This window comes from Parasteatoda tepidariorum, chromosome 1, assembly GCF_043381705.1.
Source record: "Parasteatoda tepidariorum isolate YZ-2023 chromosome 1, CAS_Ptep_4.0, whole genome shotgun sequence".
Classification (NCBI taxonomy): Eukaryota; Metazoa; Arthropoda; class Arachnida; order Araneae; family Theridiidae; genus Parasteatoda; species Parasteatoda tepidariorum.
In genome coordinates this window covers 31,223,153-31,244,946 of record NC_092204.1, presented here as the reverse complement: position 1 = coordinate 31,244,946, position 21,794 = coordinate 31,223,153, and the positions used below count along the sequence as shown (strand labels likewise).

The 21,794-nt window shown below is 30.5% G+C and overlaps 2 protein-coding genes across 8 annotated transcripts in view; one reads left to right on the top strand and one right to left on the bottom strand.

Annotated features, from left to right (window-relative positions):
• Positions 1 to 753, top strand: part of LOC107438302 (protein NATD1) — a 31,153-nt gene extending 30,400 nt beyond the window's left edge. For both annotated transcript variants that reach the window (XR_006225648.2, XM_043046608.2), the window contains one exon: positions 352 to 753. The gene's annotated coding sequence lies outside the window, so the exon portion shown is untranslated. The remainder of the gene's footprint in view (positions 1 to 351) is intronic.
• The window catches only part of LOC107438301 (zinc finger protein Xfin), a 92,992-nt gene that overhangs the window by 8,780 nt on the left and 62,418 nt on the right, over positions 1 to 21,794 (bottom strand). For 2 of the 6 annotated variants that reach the window (XM_016050545.3, XM_071178348.1), the window contains exons 1-4: positions 7,134 to 7,460; positions 3,494 to 6,586; positions 2,022 to 2,205; positions 965 to 1,113 (exon numbers count right to left, since the gene is read on the bottom strand). In XM_016050545.3, coding sequence (XP_015906031.2) covers positions 965 to 1,113; positions 2,022 to 2,205; positions 3,494 to 6,530 — 3,370 coding nt within the window. In that variant the 5' untranslated portion in view covers positions 6,531 to 6,586; positions 7,134 to 7,460. The other 4 variants (XM_021146079.3, XM_021146078.3, XM_016050546.4 and 1 more) reach the window with 3 other exon arrangements.

Sequence of the window (21,794 nt, the reverse complement as noted above, 5' to 3'; positions counted from 1 at the left end):
ATAAATTGATCAATTTATTTGTCTTAAGTGTTGTGGGTATTTCTTTATCTAAGTTGACAACACTTAAGTCATACTGGAACACTATTATTCTCTAAGAAAATGGCATTTAATGTCATCAAATATTTTTGAATTCAGATAGTTAAGATAAAAATTTGGTGGCAACACTGTATTGTGTTAGCATTAATAACATTACAACAATTTTAAATTTTCATATAAAATATAGACTTCAGTTATAAAGTATCATATATATTTGTATAAATATCAATGGTTTTTGCCTTTCAAATTTAACCTTTACATTTGTATTTGTAATTCAATTTGATAATTTTAAAGGATGTTATTTATATATTTTAGATTTTTCAAGAAAAACTGAACAATTTTTATTTGTTTCTATCAGATTTTGAGACCTTTCTGAATGCTGCAAGATTAATCATTTTCATTGTAAACTGTTATATGAATTCAAACTCAGTTCCACCTAGTTTGGATATAGAATTTCACATTTGGTTTCACTTTTTTAATAATAAATCTATCCAGAGTAAATTAGTGGAATTTTTTTTAATTATTTTCAGAATGTCATTTCACTGTGTGCAGTTACCACCATGTGATGGTAATGATTTGTTAAAATAATGTGCCTAATCTCTTTTTATTTGTAGATATTTATGTCCACATTAGCAAAGACAAAATAAAATTGACCTGAAACAAATACATAACTATATGACATGCCAAGTAGTATTAATTTTTGTGTATTTAAAACATTATAATCAAAAACTTAGCAACAATAGAAAAAGAACATTATTATTTGAGATGAGTGTTGCTGTCAAACCTATTGTTTGCACTTCATAAAATGAATTATCAGTTGGTGTACCATTTTTTATTTTGCTTGAAACTAGTTTTATAATACCCGCTCTTTATTGTTACTATTTCTAAATTTGAAATGGACAATTATTTTTTTATAAAATAAACTCACCAGCATGAAAACTCATATGCCTGTTGATGTCAGTGATGGAATTAAAACTTTTATGACAGTAACTGCAAGGGAATAAGCATCTGGATTCATAGGATTCAGCTAACTTCAGACTAGAATTGTTTTGAGTAGTGTCATTGTATAAACTAAGTCTGTAAATTTAAAAAATAATAATTACAACTTGCATTATACTAGCATTCATGATCATGATTCATTCAAAAATATTTAAATAACTGTTGGTAATAAATGAAAATCACAATTATTGAAGTTCTTAAAATTCCTAAAATAGTGTCCATGAATTTTTTTGATACTTTGTATTATAATGAACCTATATATATATATATTACAAATTACTGGAGATATTACAAATATAATAACATAATTTTGTGAATTAAATGTTACTATATTTTGAAAAAATCCAAAGTATTTTTGTCATCATAATTATGCTGAAAACATTATAGAAAAGAATATTTGAAAATTATTATTAAGTAAATGTGAACAATTATTTTTATAACACAGTAGCATATTTTATTTTTTTTCCTGCATTTCACAAAGTGTTAGAAAAAAAATTATCCCTAAAAATATTTTGCCCCTATATATATTCTCATTCTAATACTTAGAAAACTGTTTCAGCTGGCAACAATTTTTATAAAATATAAATAACAAGCTGTCAATAATAAATTTATGTTAAAAAAAAATTTCTTCATAATAATTAACAAAAGAGTTATAAAACAAATGTAAATAAAAAAATAGTTAAAATTGTTCATAAAAACAACTAATTATAAAAGATAATTAGTAATCATTATTTTTTCCATCACTTATCTTTAGTATTAATTATTTAAAATTCTTAAAGTTAAATTTCTATAAGATATTTTATTTTAGGCCCTAAAGATTATTTTTTAAAGTATAATTTTTGCATTAAAAACACTGAAAAGATATTAAGTAGGATGACAACAAGTATTAATTATAAAACCTCGTAATTGACTTTCATAACTATAGAGACAAGTGTAGCGTAATAATTAAGGCCAAATTGAAACTAAAAATAAATAGTGATTCTTACCCTGCGTCTGTAGGGAAAACTGGTTTGTTATCTTGTTCATCACTACTCTTAGTTTCTTCTTTCTGCACAGATTCTTTCTTTTCTTTGACAACTGGATTTCTCATATCTATGGGCTCATTAGATGATGGATCAACATTAAAGTAATTTAGTTGAGGAAATGCAACATCTGATTTTAAGCAACCATCTAGAAAATATAATTCTTTTCATTAATAATAATTGAAAGAAAAATCAATAATTACCAAAAAAATAAAGTTATAGGTTGTTTAAAGTATAAACAGTCCTATAAACAAATGAAGCAGTTTTCAAAATGAACAATGTTGTAATATGAGAACATGATGTGGAGCATTTGTACTGAATTACCATCTGATTTTATCATTGTAAACCAAATACTTTTGCTTCTTTTTTAATTGCTCTCCACTTTCTTTTGTTACTTCTATGTCCTTTAATCATTTTTTTCTAATATTTAATGTTTCATTTAAGAAAATTCTTAATAAATTATAATTTTATGATAGAGTGAAAACAGCATTTCTCCAGAGAATTTTGTTAAAAAGAAAGAAAAAAAATTATGTTCACTTTTAAAAGAATATGCATCAATTCATACATAGTTTAACTATTTTTTAATATTTATATATATTTTTATATATATTATATTAAAATTATGATACATATTTTTATATTATTATAATATTTATATATATTATATTTTTTTAAAATTTATACTTTTCAACTATTTTTTAATTTTAACTATTTTTTAATAAAATAAAATTACTATTTTATAATATTTAAAAAATGATCTATTAATTTTAAAATCCTGATAACTATCATATCTTTATACATACTTAAATTACTTTTCATGTATAATTTTAAGTAGATAAAAAAATTATTATACGTATATCATCATAATTTATATAAATTATGACACTTTGTCAAATTTTACTCTATTCAACATATATTTTATCATACTACTACATATAAAAGTAAAATATTATTCGTAAAAATTAAACACAACCCTTAATTTTCAAAATCATCCATACCAAGTCAGAAAATTATAAACTAAATTTCTCTTCCTCCTTTGTACGCTATCTGGAAATTTTTAATTTCCTTATCAGCTATATTTACCATAACATACAACTTTATTGTAACTATAATTTTTTTAATCAAAATATCACTAAGTTTTCAATTTGTGTAAATGATTTATTTTATTTTTTAACATAAAAACATCATATAAAAGCATTTTGATTGAATTGTTAAGAACTAATTTGCATTTTAATTGAATTGTTGAATAATATTGAAATAATTTGGAAGAAAAAAACATTTTATAGTATAATTTCTAGTAAAAGTGGTAAAGACACATCAAAATTAATTTATCTCTCTTATTATTTTTTTAATTCATTTATTTTGCTTGCATGCATGAATTGTTTAATATAAACACAAAATTAGTTTAGAATGTATCAATTGACTTTAGAACTTACTTAGGATCTCTGTAGCTTGCAATAAACTGCTTTCTGAAATCATTTCTGCTTGTTTTTCAAGGAAGCAGCTGTCTGTCAATGGAAATAAAATATCTTCTCCAATATTTACAGAATGGGTCGCCATTGTAGACAGCTTGAAAGGTCTCCCTTTACGCCTGTTACCCAAAAGGGATCTCTTTGGGTCCTGGAGTACCTCTACAGCAGCACCATTAGTACTCACAGTATCTGACTCAGCTTTAATATTTACATCTTCAGCTAATCCAGGAGATAGTTTCGGAGGAGGAACTTCACTTAGATCTTGAGAAGGTGATAGCCTAGTGATCTGAGAGGTAGCATCAAATAATTTTGGCATTGCAGCAGCATTGTTTTGTTCTTGAAGAGATTTAGAAATGCTTGAAGATTGTTGGGAAGTAAATACTTGGACTTTATTGGTCTCTTGAGTTGCATCTGTTTGAAACTTTTCAGAGTTCATATCATCCGAGTTATTTGTTTCCATTTTGCTCTGTCCCATTGAATTCAATATCCTTACTGCTGTTTTCTTGAGGAACGAAACTAACTTTTGAGAACTACTAACATTGCGAAACCTGTTTGGACGCCTCCTATATGGCAGTGGTTCTTTCTGTGCGGACTCCGCATGGAAACGTATGATGTGATGCCTTAAATTCCTCAGTTCACTGAATCCTCTGCCACAAATCTTGCAGAAACAGGCCTTCACACCACTATGTATCCGCTCGTGCCTCTGCAAAGAAAATATTCTATCGAATGTTTTAGGACATAGCTTACATTGAAAGGTGCAATTCTGAACCAAGTTTTTGTCATCATAACTCTCAGTCGTTAGATTGTTTTCTAAAGGAGAGCATGTTTGATTCCGGTTTTCTTCGTGATTATTTGTTCCAGACTGCTGCATCTGTGGTTGCAGAGCTGCTGCTGCAAAGAATGGGAAAAAACCAGGTTGCATCAAGGGAGGAATTTGTTGTGGCATAGGAAAAAATGGATAAGGTAACAACCTAGTGGCTGACATTACATTTTGTTCACTTGGTGTGACTACAGGAATAGGAAATGGGTTTACATAGTAACTTGGTAAGTATGGCGAGGTAGGAACAAATTTTCGGTCAGATGCTTGATGGCATTCCAGGTGATTATCCAATTCTGTTCTCCATTTGAAGGATGCTCCACACTTTTCACAGTCTTTTTCTTTGTTGGCGTCATTATGCAGTGCTAAATGTCCGCAGATAACCCTCAAACTGGCGAATGCTTTGCCACAAACACCACATTTGTATAACACATATTTTTGTTGCGTACCAGGGTGAACTGCTTCCAGTTTTGAGATTAAAACACTTTCCGAAGTGACTTGCAAACTCTCCCACGATATTGGTTTTTCATTCATCAAGCCCTCTTCGGCTGCTGGTGTACTGGGAAAAAATATGTGTGGAGGCAGCACAAAAGGGTTTGTAGTATTTGTTGCTGTCGTGTTATTCAATGTGAAAGCAGCTGTACTGGCTGTGTTAGTGTTTACACTTGTTGTAGAAATCGGCAATGTACTGGTAAAGAATGGCAGCTGTTTTGCATCATTTTCAGAGAGCCCAGTGTAGTTTCTCAAATGTTTGTCTGGTTTTTCACAATTCATTCTCGAAATATTATTGTTTATGTCATCCTCATAGCTATCTATTTTTTCCTTCTTAATTTCAAGATTTAAATTGCTATTTAAATGCAAATCAAGTGGATCTTCATTTTTATTATTCTGTTGTATGTTATGGGGTGCATTCTGTGGAATATGGGACAAAAACTTTTCTTCCATATCATCAATTGGGTATGTTGGTAAAAATGGATATTTTGATTTTTGTTGTTTTTCTTTTGATGAATTCTCCTTTTTGTTGTTTGCAGAACTGCCAGAAGTTATTTTGGACTTTTGAAGTCGCACATGGGGAGGTATCCATCGCCTTTTTTTCAGTCTACTCTCCAGGGCTGGACTTAAATAAACTTTTTCATCATGCATTGACCTCAGATGATATCTAAGAGTGTAAATTGATCGAAATTGCCTTTTACAATGAGTACATTTATGTGTTTTGATTCGCAAAATTGGGACTTTTCTTGAATGGTCTTTTTTCTTTTTCTTTGAAAAGGAGAACACAAGACTACTCTTGCAATTACTCTTACTGGCATCATCAGTTTTGCCATTGTAACTTTCACATTCGGCTTCAGTCGCATTTAAATGTTCACCTTGATCATCATGATCTTGTTCTTTAACTTCTTCTTTCACTGAAACATCTTCTTGGGGGTGAAATAATCCTACAAAACTCACTGGGCCATCACTCATACTAGATATTTCATCTCCAGCCATTATTTCTGTATCTTCATCTTGGTCAAGTACCACAGTCGGCTGCTGTTGAAGCTGTTGGTTTTGCTGTTGCTGCTGCTGTTGTTGCTGCTCAAGTTGATGTTGGATATATGAATTCTGCATCATCTTTTCAATTATAGTTGGCACCTGGTTGTTGAAACTACTTTTCAATTTTGTGCTGGTTCTTTTGACTTTGCGGTGGTCCAAGACATTGAGTCGGTGTTCTGACAGACCATCTTTAATACCGTGGCTGAGGTACTGATGAGTGAGTTGACTTCTTTTACACTTAAAAGTTTTATCACAGGCCACACATGGAAAAGGTCTTTCTCCAGTGTGCACACGCATGTGTCGTAACAAATCAGAGGGCGTTCTTGCATGCTTCCCACAAACTTGGCACTTTTTATTTTTTTCCGGTTTGTAACCAACATAGTGCTGGGCTTGTATTACAAAAGATTGAGGAATGTCGTCTAACTGTTTGGAACGTGGTTGCGTTGTGATCCCATTTTGGGGATCATTGGTGTCCATCAGCGATCTTTTAAGTACATGTTTAGCATCTTGGTCATAGGAACTAAAGTTACTGTGAGATATATTTGGCATTTCTCGAATGGAAGATGTAATTTCTCCTGGCTCGTGGTGACGTATTGGTTGAAGAGGTAGCTCATCTCTGCTATCTGATGGATCAAACTCATACTGGTCCATATTTAGTTTTTCTTTGTTAGAGAGGACACTCTATCAAGCTCCATATTTGTAAGATCCTATAAAAGATATCAAAAAATTATAATTCTTTACAACTTAATAACTACTTTTTTTTACAAAATATTTAGTTAATTTGAATATATTTTTTTATTACAGAAATATTAAATAACCCTGATTTAAATCTAAATGTGTTTCATTAAAATTTTAACGCATATAAAATTAAAGTAAAAAGAAAAATTAATTATATTATTCAAGTTTATTTTAAAGATAAATAATTTATTCTTTCTGCAATTCAGAAAGTATTTCTCTTTTCCTCATGCACAAAATTAACTTCTGCAATCATCTATACCACAGTCTAAACCTTCAAACTAAAAAAACAACTAAAATATTACCACTAAACGATAATTAAAAGTACCTAAACCCTTAAATCCAATAAACTAAATTTCGATAAGAAGTTTTCAATGATATTTCATTCGAAATTATTTTGATCTAATCTGAAAATCATTGTCACACTTAAGAATATTTTTCCTTTTTAATTCTAAATAAAGCATTTAAAAACAAGACACGAAATTAATCTTTTAAAAGTTAAAAAACCTTTCGATATACCTCTCTCAGAAATATTTTAAAACATTTAAATAGTAAATTGAAATCCTTCGTTCCCTCTCACAAAATAAGATTTCACACTTTATTCTCTCCAGTCAAGTCTCTAAATTCATTATACCGAAAATGGTTTGAAAAGGAGAGAGAGAGGAAAAAAACACTTCCTCACGTGCGCTGCAGGGAAAAAGGAATAGACGATTCGTCGATAATGCTCGCCGCTGTAATGAGCTTTTTCTGGACCGAACATTCGGTGAGCGAGCAAGAACTCTTTTGGATTAGGGAGAGGAGAGGTAGAGAGAAAAATAAAAAAGAGAGACAAAGTAAAGAAAAACTAACTGCGTGCGCGTCGTGCAGGGGGGACCAACGCGCGTTTCGCGTGACATTCTTTGCAGGAAATCCAGTTTCGGACCAAGCCTGATAGGTGACGCCGGTGTCAAGGCCAGCAGCATTTACACGCAAGGCGCACACTTTCTGATTTTTTTTCCTTCTCTTCTCTTACGCGTCAACAAAGCCATGAGAAAGAATATAAGAAAAAAAATTAAAGGGGGGGGGAGTGATCTGCAGCTTATCGCCAACGCGTGATCATCGCCTCTGGGATTCGCTTTCTTGGAAGACCGTAACTCGGTTTCGAAAGAATAAAAGTGAAAAACTGGTCCCCAACCATGCAAGCGACCATTTCCGTAAGTGCAAACGATAAAAAAGTGTCCTCGTAAGGCTTTGCAGATAGGTGGAAAAGAGTGACTTGAAATCTAACCAAAGTCAAACGAAAAGAAGAAGAAAAAATAGTTTTCAAAACAAGATAGGGTGGGAAATATTACGAACAGAATGAAAAACAACTATCTGCTTTAACCTTTACAAAGCTGTAATTTTTGCTTTAACAAACCGCCTTGATTTTTCGCGAAATAAAAAATTTATCCTATTTGGTTTTCAAAAATAACATCGAATCTAAATGACATTTGATGATTCTATTTTGATTACAAAAAAAATTGTGTATAAAATAGAACATTGAAAAATTCTCTCCATTACCATAATCGCTTTATTTATCCATGATAACAATTACAAGCTTATATCCATTATAATGACTCGTTCCTATAAACTTACTAAGCGGACCAAAAATTATGGCGTATTATTCTTACAATTCTTATAATTTTCTAGTTCAGCTTTAAGTAAGAAAAGACTAATCGTATAAGAATCCGAAGTGGTTCTATATTTTGTGTTTATTTTTTTTACCTTGAGTATTTATGTATTTTTTTACCTTTCATATCTTTATAATTTTTAAAAATTACATTACGTTTCCTTTCTATAGCAATTATTGTCTTATTCATCATTGTATATCCAAAAGGCAAGAGATTTCAAATGCAGCTTATCGTAAAACTGTTTAGAAATGTTTTGTTTCCATAAGCTTATTAATTGAATGAAAAAACTAAAAGGTATATCTTAAAAAAATATTTCAATCGAAGTTAGACTATGAGGGATAATTATTAAAACAGGACGAAAAAAATAGCTGAACTTAGAGAACGTTATATTTCTCTAGAAGAGGAAAATTTATGTCAAAAAATTAAAAGTTAAAGTACATTTTATTGTTCATAAAAAAATCTATAAAACTAATTTCATTTGATTATGTTAGGTTTGGTTTGCGGTGACAATTTATGAACAGCGCATTGCGAACTGTTTTTACTTATTCTGCGTAGATAGCAATAATAAAATCTCATATTCCAATTCTGGTTCTTAAAAAAAATGTTTAAATAAATTAATGCGTCATCACTTTATTTACATTTGACATAACATTTAAAAAAAACAAATACTAAAATTTTTATATGAGGAATATTTTAATAGCCAATGTATTCGTAAGTCGCGTAAAATAACTTGTCATAGCATCCAAAATATTTATTAGGGGAAGAGGAATTAAAATTTGTTATACTTTTATGATCCTTTCTATTGCTAGTATAAAAATAAAAGAAAAACTATCTATAAAATTTTTCAAATAATATGCCGAAACAAAGTTTTTATTTTTTTTTTACTTAGCATATTCTAATCCTATAGATAATTTTTCTTAGAAACAATGCTTTTTATGCGATATTATCTCAGCAAAAACGACTTACTACTCTTGTTTTCTTAATATATTTCCTTGTCCTTGACTGAGGCTTTTTTTATATTTTTTATTCTCTTCGTTTTTAGTAACAAAACAAAATCAGCAGATGCCTTTTTTAATATTCCTCCAATTTACTTAAAAGTAGACTTAAAGGCTAATAAAAAAAACATAGGTCAGGAACGATTTCAAGGCGGAAATATATCAGATTAGTTTTTTCTATTGAGTTTAGATTAATTATCTCAAATAATGTCTACAACGTTACACGTGGTGAAACGTAGATAAGATGTTAGTTCTAAGAACGACTATTTTAAATTGAAAAATTTGACTTTCCATCCGTTCAAACTAATATCGTTTTCAAATATACTAGGAGTACCATAATGAGCCGGTCTTAATGTATGGGTTAAAAAAATAGGCGGAAACATTTCTGACCAATCAGTATTCAGCTTGGGATAACAAAAATTGGGTTTAAAATCATCAAAACCCAATTTGTTTAGTGAGACTAGACTGTGTTCACTTTTTGTTAAGAACAGCCTTTAAGCGTCAATATTAAATTAACAGATTTTAAATTATTTTAATCCCACCTTTGCTCATATTGACCTAGGTCCTAGAAGATAATATATATTTTCATTATTTTGCTTTCCGATTTTTTTATTTTAATAATTTTTCTTCTTTTCTTTTCATTAATCTTTAGTATATTATTTTTCGTGTTTTCTCTATATCTTTAACTTTATATATCTATCTTTCTCTGTATCTTTAACATTTATTTTTATTCTATAGCATGAACAAACTAGCACAAGTTCAAATCCTGCTGACGTCGGCTGATTTCAAGTTACTCTCGACCTACGCCGTTCGCATTAATAAAGACTGTTTTTCGAATACGCCATCGTCATATGAAATTATGTTTTTTAGCGAATAATATGTTATTTGCATAACTGCTGTGAGTTTGCAATAGTTATGCATCACTCATCACTGTTAGGTCAAGTTTAACCTATCTAAAGCCTGCGCTGTCTCTGCTTTGTTTGAAAATGGCGTAAAACATTAATATGGAGAAAAGCCACAGTTTCGTGAAAATGAAAGGCGTTTATGGTCTAATTTTTTAATATTTCAAAACTGATCCCAATGCTGCATTATCTGGTTTATAAAAATTTGCAAAAACAGAGAATGAGGCTGAGATTTTGATAATTTTCATCTAGAGGTGGAAAAATATCGCCAAAATGGCAATTTTTCAAAAAAAATTAATAACTTGTAAAATATTTAAGTTATTTGTTCATTCTAAAAACCAGATAATCCTTTTTGTATTCGTATCTAAAGTGTAAGTGAAATTTATGTCATTCTATATGATTTGGCTTTAACTTGATTTCATAATTTTAAACTATTTTAGCCCCCGCCACACATAAATTAGTAAAACAAATTCATAAGTGCTTAATAACCATACAACGGAGTCTTTGAAATTAAGCAATATATAAAACTAGTGGGCTGGCCCCCTGCTCGCTAACCCCCGAAATTTGCTACGCAATCTTATATGATTTGCTTCGCAAGTGCACAAAATTCTAAGAATTCAAAACAGTCATTCAAATCCATATAAAAACTTTTTTTTTTTAAAAAAAAGTAACATCATTTTAGTAAATACTAAGTCATTAAAATAAATTTGAATTCAAATAAATGGCATGTAATTCGTTAAACCTATTAGAAATGTGCTCTAGTATAATTCGTGATATAAAAATCAAAAATCGTCAAATAAATTCGTAATATATAAATTCGTGAAAAAAAGCGCTTTCGACAAAATACTAAAATAGAGATCTATCGACAAAGACTACTCACTTCTGCCTAGCTTAATTGTATGAGATTGCCGCAGCTGATGCTCTCTGGTTATTTCAGTTTCCGTTTTTAAAAGCGCTATATGTTGAGCCACCTCAGCTAGATTTGGCATGTGACATTTTTAGCGGCACTCATTGGTCGATTCGCCGTGTAAGAGATATAGTAACGTAAACAAAACAAAGCAAACGCTGCCAGCGGCGGAAAAGAAATACAGCCAAAATTTGGGAGCCACGTAAGAGAATTATATATATAAGATTATTTTTGCTTGTATTTATTTGTATTGCTATCACTTCCCTGTCACTTCTAAAATTTCTTCTCTGAAAGTGTGAGAATGTAAGTAGAAAAACATTTAAGTTGATTTTCTTGTTAAGAAAGTTAATAACCATTTTAAATTTGAAAGAAAACATGGAATCATCCCCAATAGTAGACGGATTAAGGTAACTAAACAGTAATCTCCTTAGTATTTTTAATATAGTATAAACTATAACAGTCAGTATATAATTAAAAAATAGTTAAAAATCAAGTATTTTTTTACGATTGCAAACAGAAAAAAAAAGCGTTTGACGATATTTACAGGATTTGGAATCAATTAACTCTAGCTGATTTTAAACTTTGTCTAATTAACTAAAAGATTTTTTAATTAACAACGAACTTATTTTTACAGTTTCAATGCTTAAATCTCTTACCGTACAGTGGATCACTTTGTACGAGATCAATAGATACTTTTTTTTTTTACAGGTTGGTTTTATTTGAATACCATAAATGTTCTCTAAAATAAAATAAAAAGTTAAAGTTAGCTAACTCTGAATAAATTATGTGTCAGAAAAAGTTTATGAAATTATTCTCTATATATAATGTATGAAATCATCCTAAATCTGATTGAATGCGAGTGGCATATATTATAGGGAAAACTAAACGCTTACCAACGGCCACAGGGTGACAATTATTACAAATGGCGATTAAAAAATTGTTTGCCATTCGATCGCCACTTTTTTAGACGAAAATGCATTTTAATATATTTTTTGAATAAATATGGAATTATGAATATTTTACATTATGAAAATTATTTTATTTCACACTTGTTTCGTAATTTTTTCTTCATTTTAGAAATGAACCTTGTAATATTGACTAGATTTTAAGAAATGCTTTACATTATTAATGTCAAGAATTTTTTTTTCAATCGTTTAAATTTTTTGTAAAAGTGGCCACTCTTAAAAATGCTACAACTAGCCACTGTGACTAAATTTCCTAATTTTGCTCTATAGCCAAACACAATTTTTTTTTATTTATTTACTTTTTTAAGAATTTCGTTCTAAAAAATGATTGTTTCCTCTATTTATTTCTTCACATTAACGACTTAATGAGTATGGGAGTTATTTTTCTATTAATTAAAAGAAATTAATATCGAGTTTCAAAATTGTGAATTTTATAACTTAGCAAAGTGCTATATTTCAAAATTTACATTAGAAATTTATATCTTATCATGTTTTATAATTTTCTTAAAAGCTAAATTGAAAACAAATAAAACTTACAAAGAAAACATTTCTTCAAACAATATTGGTTTGTAGGATTATGTTGCTTTAAAAAGAAAACACTTTTTTTCTTTATCATAGAAACTCATAAATTTCTAAACTTAGCAATTTAATCACCTGTAAACGTATTCCAAAAATTTTGGATATCCGGGATTAATTATATTTGTAAGAAAAAGAATTTATACTTATGCTAACTTTCATTAATAAATGGTATAATCTTATTTATGATTCGGAGTTTTAAAAAAAAAGAGAGCGAGCATAAAATCAGTTTTTATAGAAGTATTAACTTGCGCGATGTTAGCGTTAACAGCTTGACACCTTAAATTAAAAGAAGTTGCCACAAAAATTGCAGAATCACTGTGAATCTCACGTTTTGTATATATTTATATATATATATGAAACTGAATGTCCGTTCTTTGCATTTGAAAAAGAGAATCAGTAAAATAGTACTTACTAAACACCACTACGAAATCATGCATTCCGATTGTTTATGTTATTAGATTAGGCAAAACGAAATTCCAATCCAATCATTGAGTAGTTCATCTCATCAAGATTAAGTGTAATCATTGACCCTATTGCTCGAGTTGACTGATGCTATTTAAAATTTACCACAATCAAGCAACTTTCTCTTGTTAATTTCGGGTAGCCGTAAAAAACCTATTTCCGCAGTATCTATCATAAAAATGCACTGTAATGGTGCAGCTTTAATAGGTACCAAATTTACACATAAAATACTTTGGTATCTATTAAAACCGCACAAATTACCATAATGCCAGTAGTACCCATAACCAAAATTAAGCATCATTGGCGTCAATAATAGTGTAGTGGCTTTTTTGCGGTTCCCCATTACGAATAAGTAAATTTTCTATATTAATTTTGCTTTTTAATACATAGCTCTCTTTTTTAAAAAAGAAAAAAACTTCAAATAAACCTATTGAGCCGTGGTGGCTCAGGGGATAGAGTTTTTGCCTTCCAATGAGGTGAACCGGGGTCGAATTCTCTGATCGATTCAAATTCCGCACCCGGCTCGCAGTGACCACAGTGCTGACGTAAAATATCCCATGGGTTAAAGTCCCCTTGCCGTCAAGCTAACCGTGGGTGGTTTTCCTCTCCATGTAACGCAAATGCGGGTTAGTTCCATCAAAAAAACCTCCACGAAGACAAATTTCTCCCAATGCTTGATTAAGGAGTTCCCTTGTCTTCTGGATTGGGTTCAAAATTACAAGGCTACGGAGTTGGACATTGGTAGTTGTTAACTCGGTCGGCTGTTCAACGAAGGTTATGAAATAAAATAATACCTATTCGTTCGCCTTCCAAGGAGGTGAATCGGGTTGAATCCCAGCGATGGCTGGTCGGTACGAATTCCGCACCGACCACAGTGCAAACGTAAAAAAATCCTTAGTGGTAGACAAATAATGGGTTAGAGTTCCCTTGCAGTCGGGCTAACTGTGGGAAGTTTTCATGGCTTTGATCTCCATGCAACTCAAATATGGGTTACTTCCTTCAAAACCCGTATTAAGTTCCATCCACGATGGCAAATTTCTCTTAATACTTGATCTAGGAAATCCCTTGTCTGCCGGATTGTGTTCAAAAATACAAAGCTACGGAGTTGAACATTAGCAGTCGTAAATCAAAAAAATTGGGTCGCTTGTTCAACGACAGTTATAAAATAAAAATAATACCTATTATCAAAATTAATTAAGTAATACTGCCTAAAATAATAGTTCGTAAATTTTTTAAGCTCTCTTAAACGAGTTAGTACCATTTCTCCAATAATTTTGCTTTTTAGTACCTAGTTTATTTTTTACAGCAAATATAACAATAACCAAAGTTAATAATTATTTGGATCAATATTACGACGTTTTTTTACGTTTGGATATCGACGTTTTCTTATGTTTCTTCTCAACGAATTAATACCATTTCCCCTTTAATTTATCTTCTCAGTACAAAATTAACTTTTTTTTTTAAATTTCCATTGCCGTTGATTTTAAATTATGTAGTTTTACAGTAATACACGATTTCATAGCAAAACTATAAACAAATACGTGGTTTCAGATCTTTTTCGAAGTGCTGTACTAATTCGATGAAGTAGTCCGCCTATGCTTCCATGATCACATGATCATTCAGATAGTCTCTGTCTTAAAGAATAAAAACTAAGAATTACAGAACGTGCAACTTTTTTTTGATTAGAGCTGTAAGCTAGCAAACATCACTGATGATCTATAAAATATTTGACAAAACCGAATCATCTATCGTTTAATTTAAAACAATGGATTCCTCTAAATCAATGAGAAAATTCCATTGTTTTTAAATGTCTCTGAATTAAAAATGAGAAGTCGACATGGAGAAATCTTAAGAGGAAGGCATTGGCTCACATTGGGATGTCTGGCCAACGATGATGATGAATTAAAAATCGAAAATCGGTCTTCGAATTTTGTTTACAATTGCACTCATTTATATTGTATTTTTACTGTCTGCAGCATACCGCGATCCGGTATGAAGACATACACACATGCGTGAGCCGTTTCGTTGCATTTCTATAAATAATCAGGAAACTCCACAAACTGCTCGCTCCGTTTGCCAGCCACCTTAATCATTCATCATTGTTTAAATCTTCTTAACTTTTTCAACGCGACTGACGATATAACTCGTCTTCTAGGAATACTCACTGTGCTCTGGTGTTGTATTAAGAAATATGGTTATTGATTGCAATCGATTATAATTTTTTAAAGTAAAATATTTCAGTTTTAAAAGAATTTGCTTTTTATTTCAATTTTAATGCTGCTGGGGAATTCTTACGTTCACAAGGACAAAGGAGCGTCACTGCCGCGATGAAAGTATTAAACGTAAATATTTCCCACAAAAACACTTTGATTTCAAAATATACAATTATTTTAGCTTCATGAAAGAACGTTTTGTTTATCGTAACGAAATAGACGATTACCTTGAGTTGAAAAATTTTCATCTGAACTTGGAGAAAAAAAAAGTAACCTAAGTAACAAAATGAGGGGAAATAAATGCGAAGAAATTGTACTCATTGAAGAGACTAAGAATAATTTTAATTGAGAATGGTTTTTATCGCTATTTATTAAGTTTTTTCTTCTTTTTAAAAAAAAAAAATTTCTATGAATGCTAGCATTTATATCTGGCAACAAATACTCTCTCTTTTGATTGACATCTACTAGATCGCGAGCTTAAAAAATAAAAATCTTGTTAGGGTAAGATACATGGAACGGTCAATTTTTAAAGAAAATGAAGCCAAAACAGAGTCGGCAGTCCTTACTATTTTTTTTTTTTAAGTTTAAAGAGATATAAAGAATAAAGTATAATTCTCATTTTCATACATTATTTCCATGCTATAATCTGCGAGGAATACAAATTTGTAATCATTTTATGATTACAATTTTAAATCATTTATACAATTACAACTAACATGATTTGAAATGCATTAAAAATTTGAATTAAATTTTAAAAAGTCCTTCCATTTAATATCCAACTCTTATTTCAGTGCATATTTTTAATCGAATTTGTACCCTTTAGTACGTAATGCGTATTAATACAAACTTTCGTGTTCTAAAGAAATTTTAATCAGCCTAAATGGGAGAAATTATCTGTTCTTAAATATTTAAATACTACTGTCTCTATGTTAGTCAGCACCTTATTCTCTCATTTTATTCTACAGTTCTTACAATTTTAATGTTAAAAACCAAGTTCAATTAGTCGATTTTCTACTAAGCTTTTGGCTGTCACTGAATTAAAGCGATTTTAAACTTTTACATTTTCTATCACAGCACTAAAATTTTTGCTCTAAGAATATTGAAAACTGCGTGAAATAAAACTGATAAATTGGACCTTTTTTTAAAAACTTAACTGAAACTAATAAGCCTAAAGGTAAGTTAGTCCGTTGCCATAAGCCTAAAAACTGTCTAGCAGACTAACAATATCTATATTATATAAAACTCTAATACGATAAAATAAAACCGATAATAAATAAATCTCTCAATAAAACCNAACACTGTACAATTTGATTTCAAAATATACAATTATATTAGCTTCATGAAAGAACGTTTTGTTTATCGTAACGAAATAGACGATTACCTTGAGTTGAAAAATTTTCATCTGAAATTGGAGAAAAAAAAAGTAACCTAAGTAACAAAATGAGGGGAAATAAATGTACTCATTGAAGAGAATAAGAATAATTTTGATTGAGAATGGTTTTTATCGCTATTTATTAAGTTTATTCTTTTCTTTTTTTAAAAAAATTTCTATTAATGCTAGCATTTATATCCGGCAACAAATACTCTTTCTTTTGATACTTTTGATTGACATCTACTAGATCGCGAGCTTAAAAAATAAAGATCTTGTTAGGGAAAGATACATGGAACGGTCAATTTTTAAAGAAAATGAAGCCAAAACAGCGTCGGCAGTCCTTACTATTTTTTTTTTCCCTTTAAGTTTAGAGAGATATAAAGAATAAAGTATAATTCTCATTTTCATACATTATTTCTCTCATTTTATTCTACAGTTCTTACAATTTTAATGTTAAAAATCAAGTTCAATGAGTTGATTTTCTATTAAGCTTTTCGCGGTCAATGAATTAAAGCCACTTTAAACTTCTGCATTTTCTATCATTGCACTAACATTTTTGTTCTAAGAATATTGAAAACTGCGTGAAATAAAGTCTACTAACTGATAAATTGGACCTTTTTTTTTAACCAAACTGCAACTAATAAGCCTTAAAGGTAAATTAGCCCATTGCAATAAGCCTAAAAACTGTTTAGCAGACTAACAATATTGGAAATATTTCCACTTAGCTCGCTTATTTCAAAGTGATTAAGAGTCGCAAAGAGCGGGATTGTTCAATTAACCTAAAGCATTATATAATATTTAGAATTACCTTTCTAAATAAAGAGAAACGAACAAATGTTTGTAGCTAATTGTTTATTGTTGTAATTTACATGCTTTGAAGGAAGCAAGTGAGCTTAACCTTGAAACTGTGACCTTATTCACCAAAATCACAACTTTCCCCATCTCGCACAACAAAGGAAGCTGCAAGCAATTTTGCGATTCTCCCTCTCTGGGAGATTGCTGGGAGGAAGAAAAAAACTTGCACGGCACGCATTTTTATTGCAATGTATATTCCCGCTCGGACACAGGCAAATGGAGAAAACCACGTCCTGCACGCACGCACGTTAACAATCATTCTCACGGTTACAAGAACAAAAAAAAATTCTACACGTTCTGTACTTGGATTGAGTGCTTCACTTTTTTGCTAGCGCACACACATTCTTTGAGTTGAGATGTGCAGCAGGAAAATTATATGCACCCTCAGAAGATTAGGGATTGAGGGAATGACCCCCCACTCCATTCTCAAGGGGAAAAAAAATTATTCCAAGGGAGCAGAAAAATTTTTCTACCCCCCTCCTTTTTTTTAGGAAGTCATTTATTTACTTATTTTATTTATTTTTCCTTTTTTTTCCCTCTGGATAGCGATGAGTTCTTTAAACGGTATCGATATTTGATGGAGATAAAGCGTTTTTTTAGTAGGGAAGTTTTTTTTTTCTTGTATTGCGTCATGATTCAATATTGGTTATGGTGGAATTGATATTTCATTTGAGAGGGAGGCTTTCGAGATGAAGCTGGAAATTAGAATTTAAAAAAAAAAATTTGTCCCCCAGGTTCAAATTTTTATTACGCAATTATCAGGTATGTCAATTTTACGTTTTTAAGTGGAACCTTGTTACTTATAAAATATACACTTGAAACTGAACAATGTCCCTTAAAATAGAAATATCACTTTAAAAGTTTTTTAATTCATTAGAAATAAACTTTTGAAATCAATCGTGAAATCGCATTTCTAGAAACAATAATTAATCATAAAAATCGCATATGGCAAAAATTTAACATTGATATACATAATTTTTACGGAATATAAGTTCATAATTAAATTATTGCTTTAAAAATAATTTTTTGCAATATGAAATTTTCAAGGAAAACTTTGAGATTTTAAGAATTGATAATAAATTATTCATTTTTTTATTGAATCATTTATTTATAAATCATATATTTATAAATTTCGTTATAACAATTTTGCAGAGAATTTTTATTTTTTTTCATTAATCATTGTTCATATTTAATTTTTTATAATTGCATTCCAAATAACAGGGTAAGTGCCGAAGATATTTTAAGTTACGAAATAAGGCACATCGTGCCGATTATTCACAAACTCATTGCGTGCATAGCGGTTTTTAAAACAAATTTAAACTTAGTAGAAATTTTCATTTCAAGTAACTATCATTTTAATATTAAGAGTATCCATTTCAAACATAGAATTAAATCGTAAATTTAATAATGTATTCCAGTGCTTATAGATAACCTTTAATTTCTTAGATTAATGTTCGTAGCAGAATAATTGTCCTAGCACTTTTTACTTTTTGAGCTAATTATACTAGAAAAAATAAGTACCTTCAAATTGCATCAGGTCTTAAAGGATAAAATATGATAATTACTACAGACTATATTTTAAGTTGCAAAATCAGACAAAAAATAATAATAATAATAACTTAGTCAGAGACATACCTTATTTTCGACGAATTATGATTCCTAAACCCCAAAATATATGCTAGTAGTTTGATCAGGAAGGCTGCCTAACTTTGAACCCCTTAATGTTAATTCTACTCTGAATTGAAACATTTTCGCACACAGTTATAAAATTCAATTATCCGAAGATAATTCCCCAAAAATAACTTTTAATAATTATTTATAATTTTATTTAATAAAATTTTAAATAGGAAAAGACGAAATTTGTCAAACGGTTCCTGAGAAATCGATTTAAAAAAATAAATAAAACAAAACAGACGTTTAAAATTTGATTTCTCAGGGACTATTCAACCGATTTCGTTCAAGTTTTGAATTTTTCCATGTGAAATTACTTTCTTCAAAATGATACACAAATTTGTATACTGCGATTTAAAATTTTTTCAACTGTTATTAAAAGAAAGAATAAATAATGATTTAAAAGTTATTATTTTGCGAGAAATTATCTTTCGATAAACGAATCTTGTTATTGTGTGTAAAAATGTTTTAATTCGCCTAAAACGCTCTCGAGATATGGCGAAATAAGCAAAAAGTAAAACAGACATTAAGGGGTCCGAACTTTAGACCGCTCTCCTGACTATATTCCGCAGATTAAGGCTACCTCCCACATTTTGGGGGTCAGGAATCTTAATTCGTTGGGAAAAGGTGTGTTTATTCAAAGAAATTACGCTTTTATGTCTCATTGCGTAACTTAAAATATGGTCAGCATTAATTTTGCTTTGCATATTTCAGAGTGTTTCTTTTCTTTTTTGTCCTCTTTTTGCGCACTGTGCATAACACAAAATGTCCGTTTGAAAAAAAATGAAAGTTGCTTATAATATGCATTAGGTAGGTACTTAATTTAAGTCGCACTAGAGTTGCACAATGGGCTATTGGAGGCGGTCTGGGAAACATCCCTGAAGATGATCCGAAGTAATACGCATTAAAGATGAAACATAGCACAAAATCCTCTTTTTCAATGTTTCATAGTGTACTCTATTTTTAATGCTCGGTTAAAAAAAAAATCGCTTAATTTTAAGAATTATTATTATGTACCAAGAATAATATAGAAAGCTTGCCCACCTTTTAAGCTTTGTTGAATAAATTGTGTTGACCTAGTCATAGTTCAAGCTCTGATACAATTATAAAGTTGAAATTGAATAAAAAAAAAACTTCGTAATAAAATTTAAAATTAAATCTTCTTAAAGTCTTTTATGCTTTAAAAAACTATATTGCACCTTTTATTCAAAATGGCCACCTTTCAAGTTAAAACAGGCTTTCATTAACTAACCATCAATCAAGGTTGATCTACTTCCATGAGATATTCCATGGCAAAAAAAAAATAAAATAAGACTTTTAAACTGGTATTCCGTTTTTGGCATACTTTTGCCTCCAATACTAGTCACAATTTATAGTGGAATGGATTTAAATTCAAACGCTGTTGAGAGAAAAAAAATTATTTTCTATGAAGTCCAGCACATTCTCTTTCAACCACTGAATCATTTTCGTCTTATGAACTGGAGCAGAGTTGAAAATGTCCAATCATCTCGATTAAAATGGTTTATTTTCATCATCACTACGATGGTTCCTAATAGACTTTTGCTTTGGTTTTCTCTCCTTATTTGAATCTGTTACACTTAAACAGCTAATATCCCACCCTTGAGCTGCGGTAGCTCATAGAATAGAGCGCTCGCCTCCAAATAAGGTGAACCAGGTTCGAATCTCAGCGGTGGCTAGTTAATACAAATTCTGCAGCAAGCTCGCACCCACCATAATGCTGACATAAAATATTCTCAGTAGTCGACGGATCATCAGTTAGAAACCCCTTGTCGCCAAGCTAACAGTGGGAAATTTTGGTGATTTCCCTCTACAAGGCTACGGAGTTACACATTGAAGATCATGGTAAGATAGATCATGGTAAACTCAGAATGGTGTCGGCTGTGCAACGCCGGTAATAAATTAAAATAAAATATTCCTCCAAACCATTACGAAAGACGGAAAGTGAGCTCTCAGCGCGTACTTTGCCTGTCCTTATGCAATAATGAACAACACTAAATGGTCGCAGTCTTTTAATTGTTTCGTTTTCTATGTCATTGTTTGCCATAGCTTTTGTGGATCTTCGAAACTAGGAAAGAGGTTCAGTCGATTCTGTAATGTAACGAGCTCTGTTGGTTTGTCTATGTATGAGAAATAAGCACACTTGATAACCAGTGTTAGTCTGGATTTGGAACTAAGTTACGAAAAAAAAATCATGTTTTGTTAATTGTGTATGCTCTGTCATTCCAGCTGTTGAAAGATTCTGGTTGTTAGAGTCGAATTTTTCTTGTCTGTTCATTTTCTCAAACACGTATTTTGAGCTATGTCCATTTTCTCAAACGCACATTGTAAGCTAAGTCCGTTTTTTTTAAACACTTATGACTTCCAATTGAGTCCATGATCTGTAATTTGTTTGAGTCCATGATCTGTGTAAATTAAGCTACATCCGTTTTTGCAATTGCTCATTTTAAGCCCTGTCCATTTTCCTAAGTCCCACAGTGGGCTGATAGTTAAGACACGCTACCCAGTGGATCACCAAAGTCAAGTATCTCTGGCTGTGGTCAGTGAGCAAGTGGGTAACCACTTTGATCAGCTTGAGAAGGGACAGAGAGT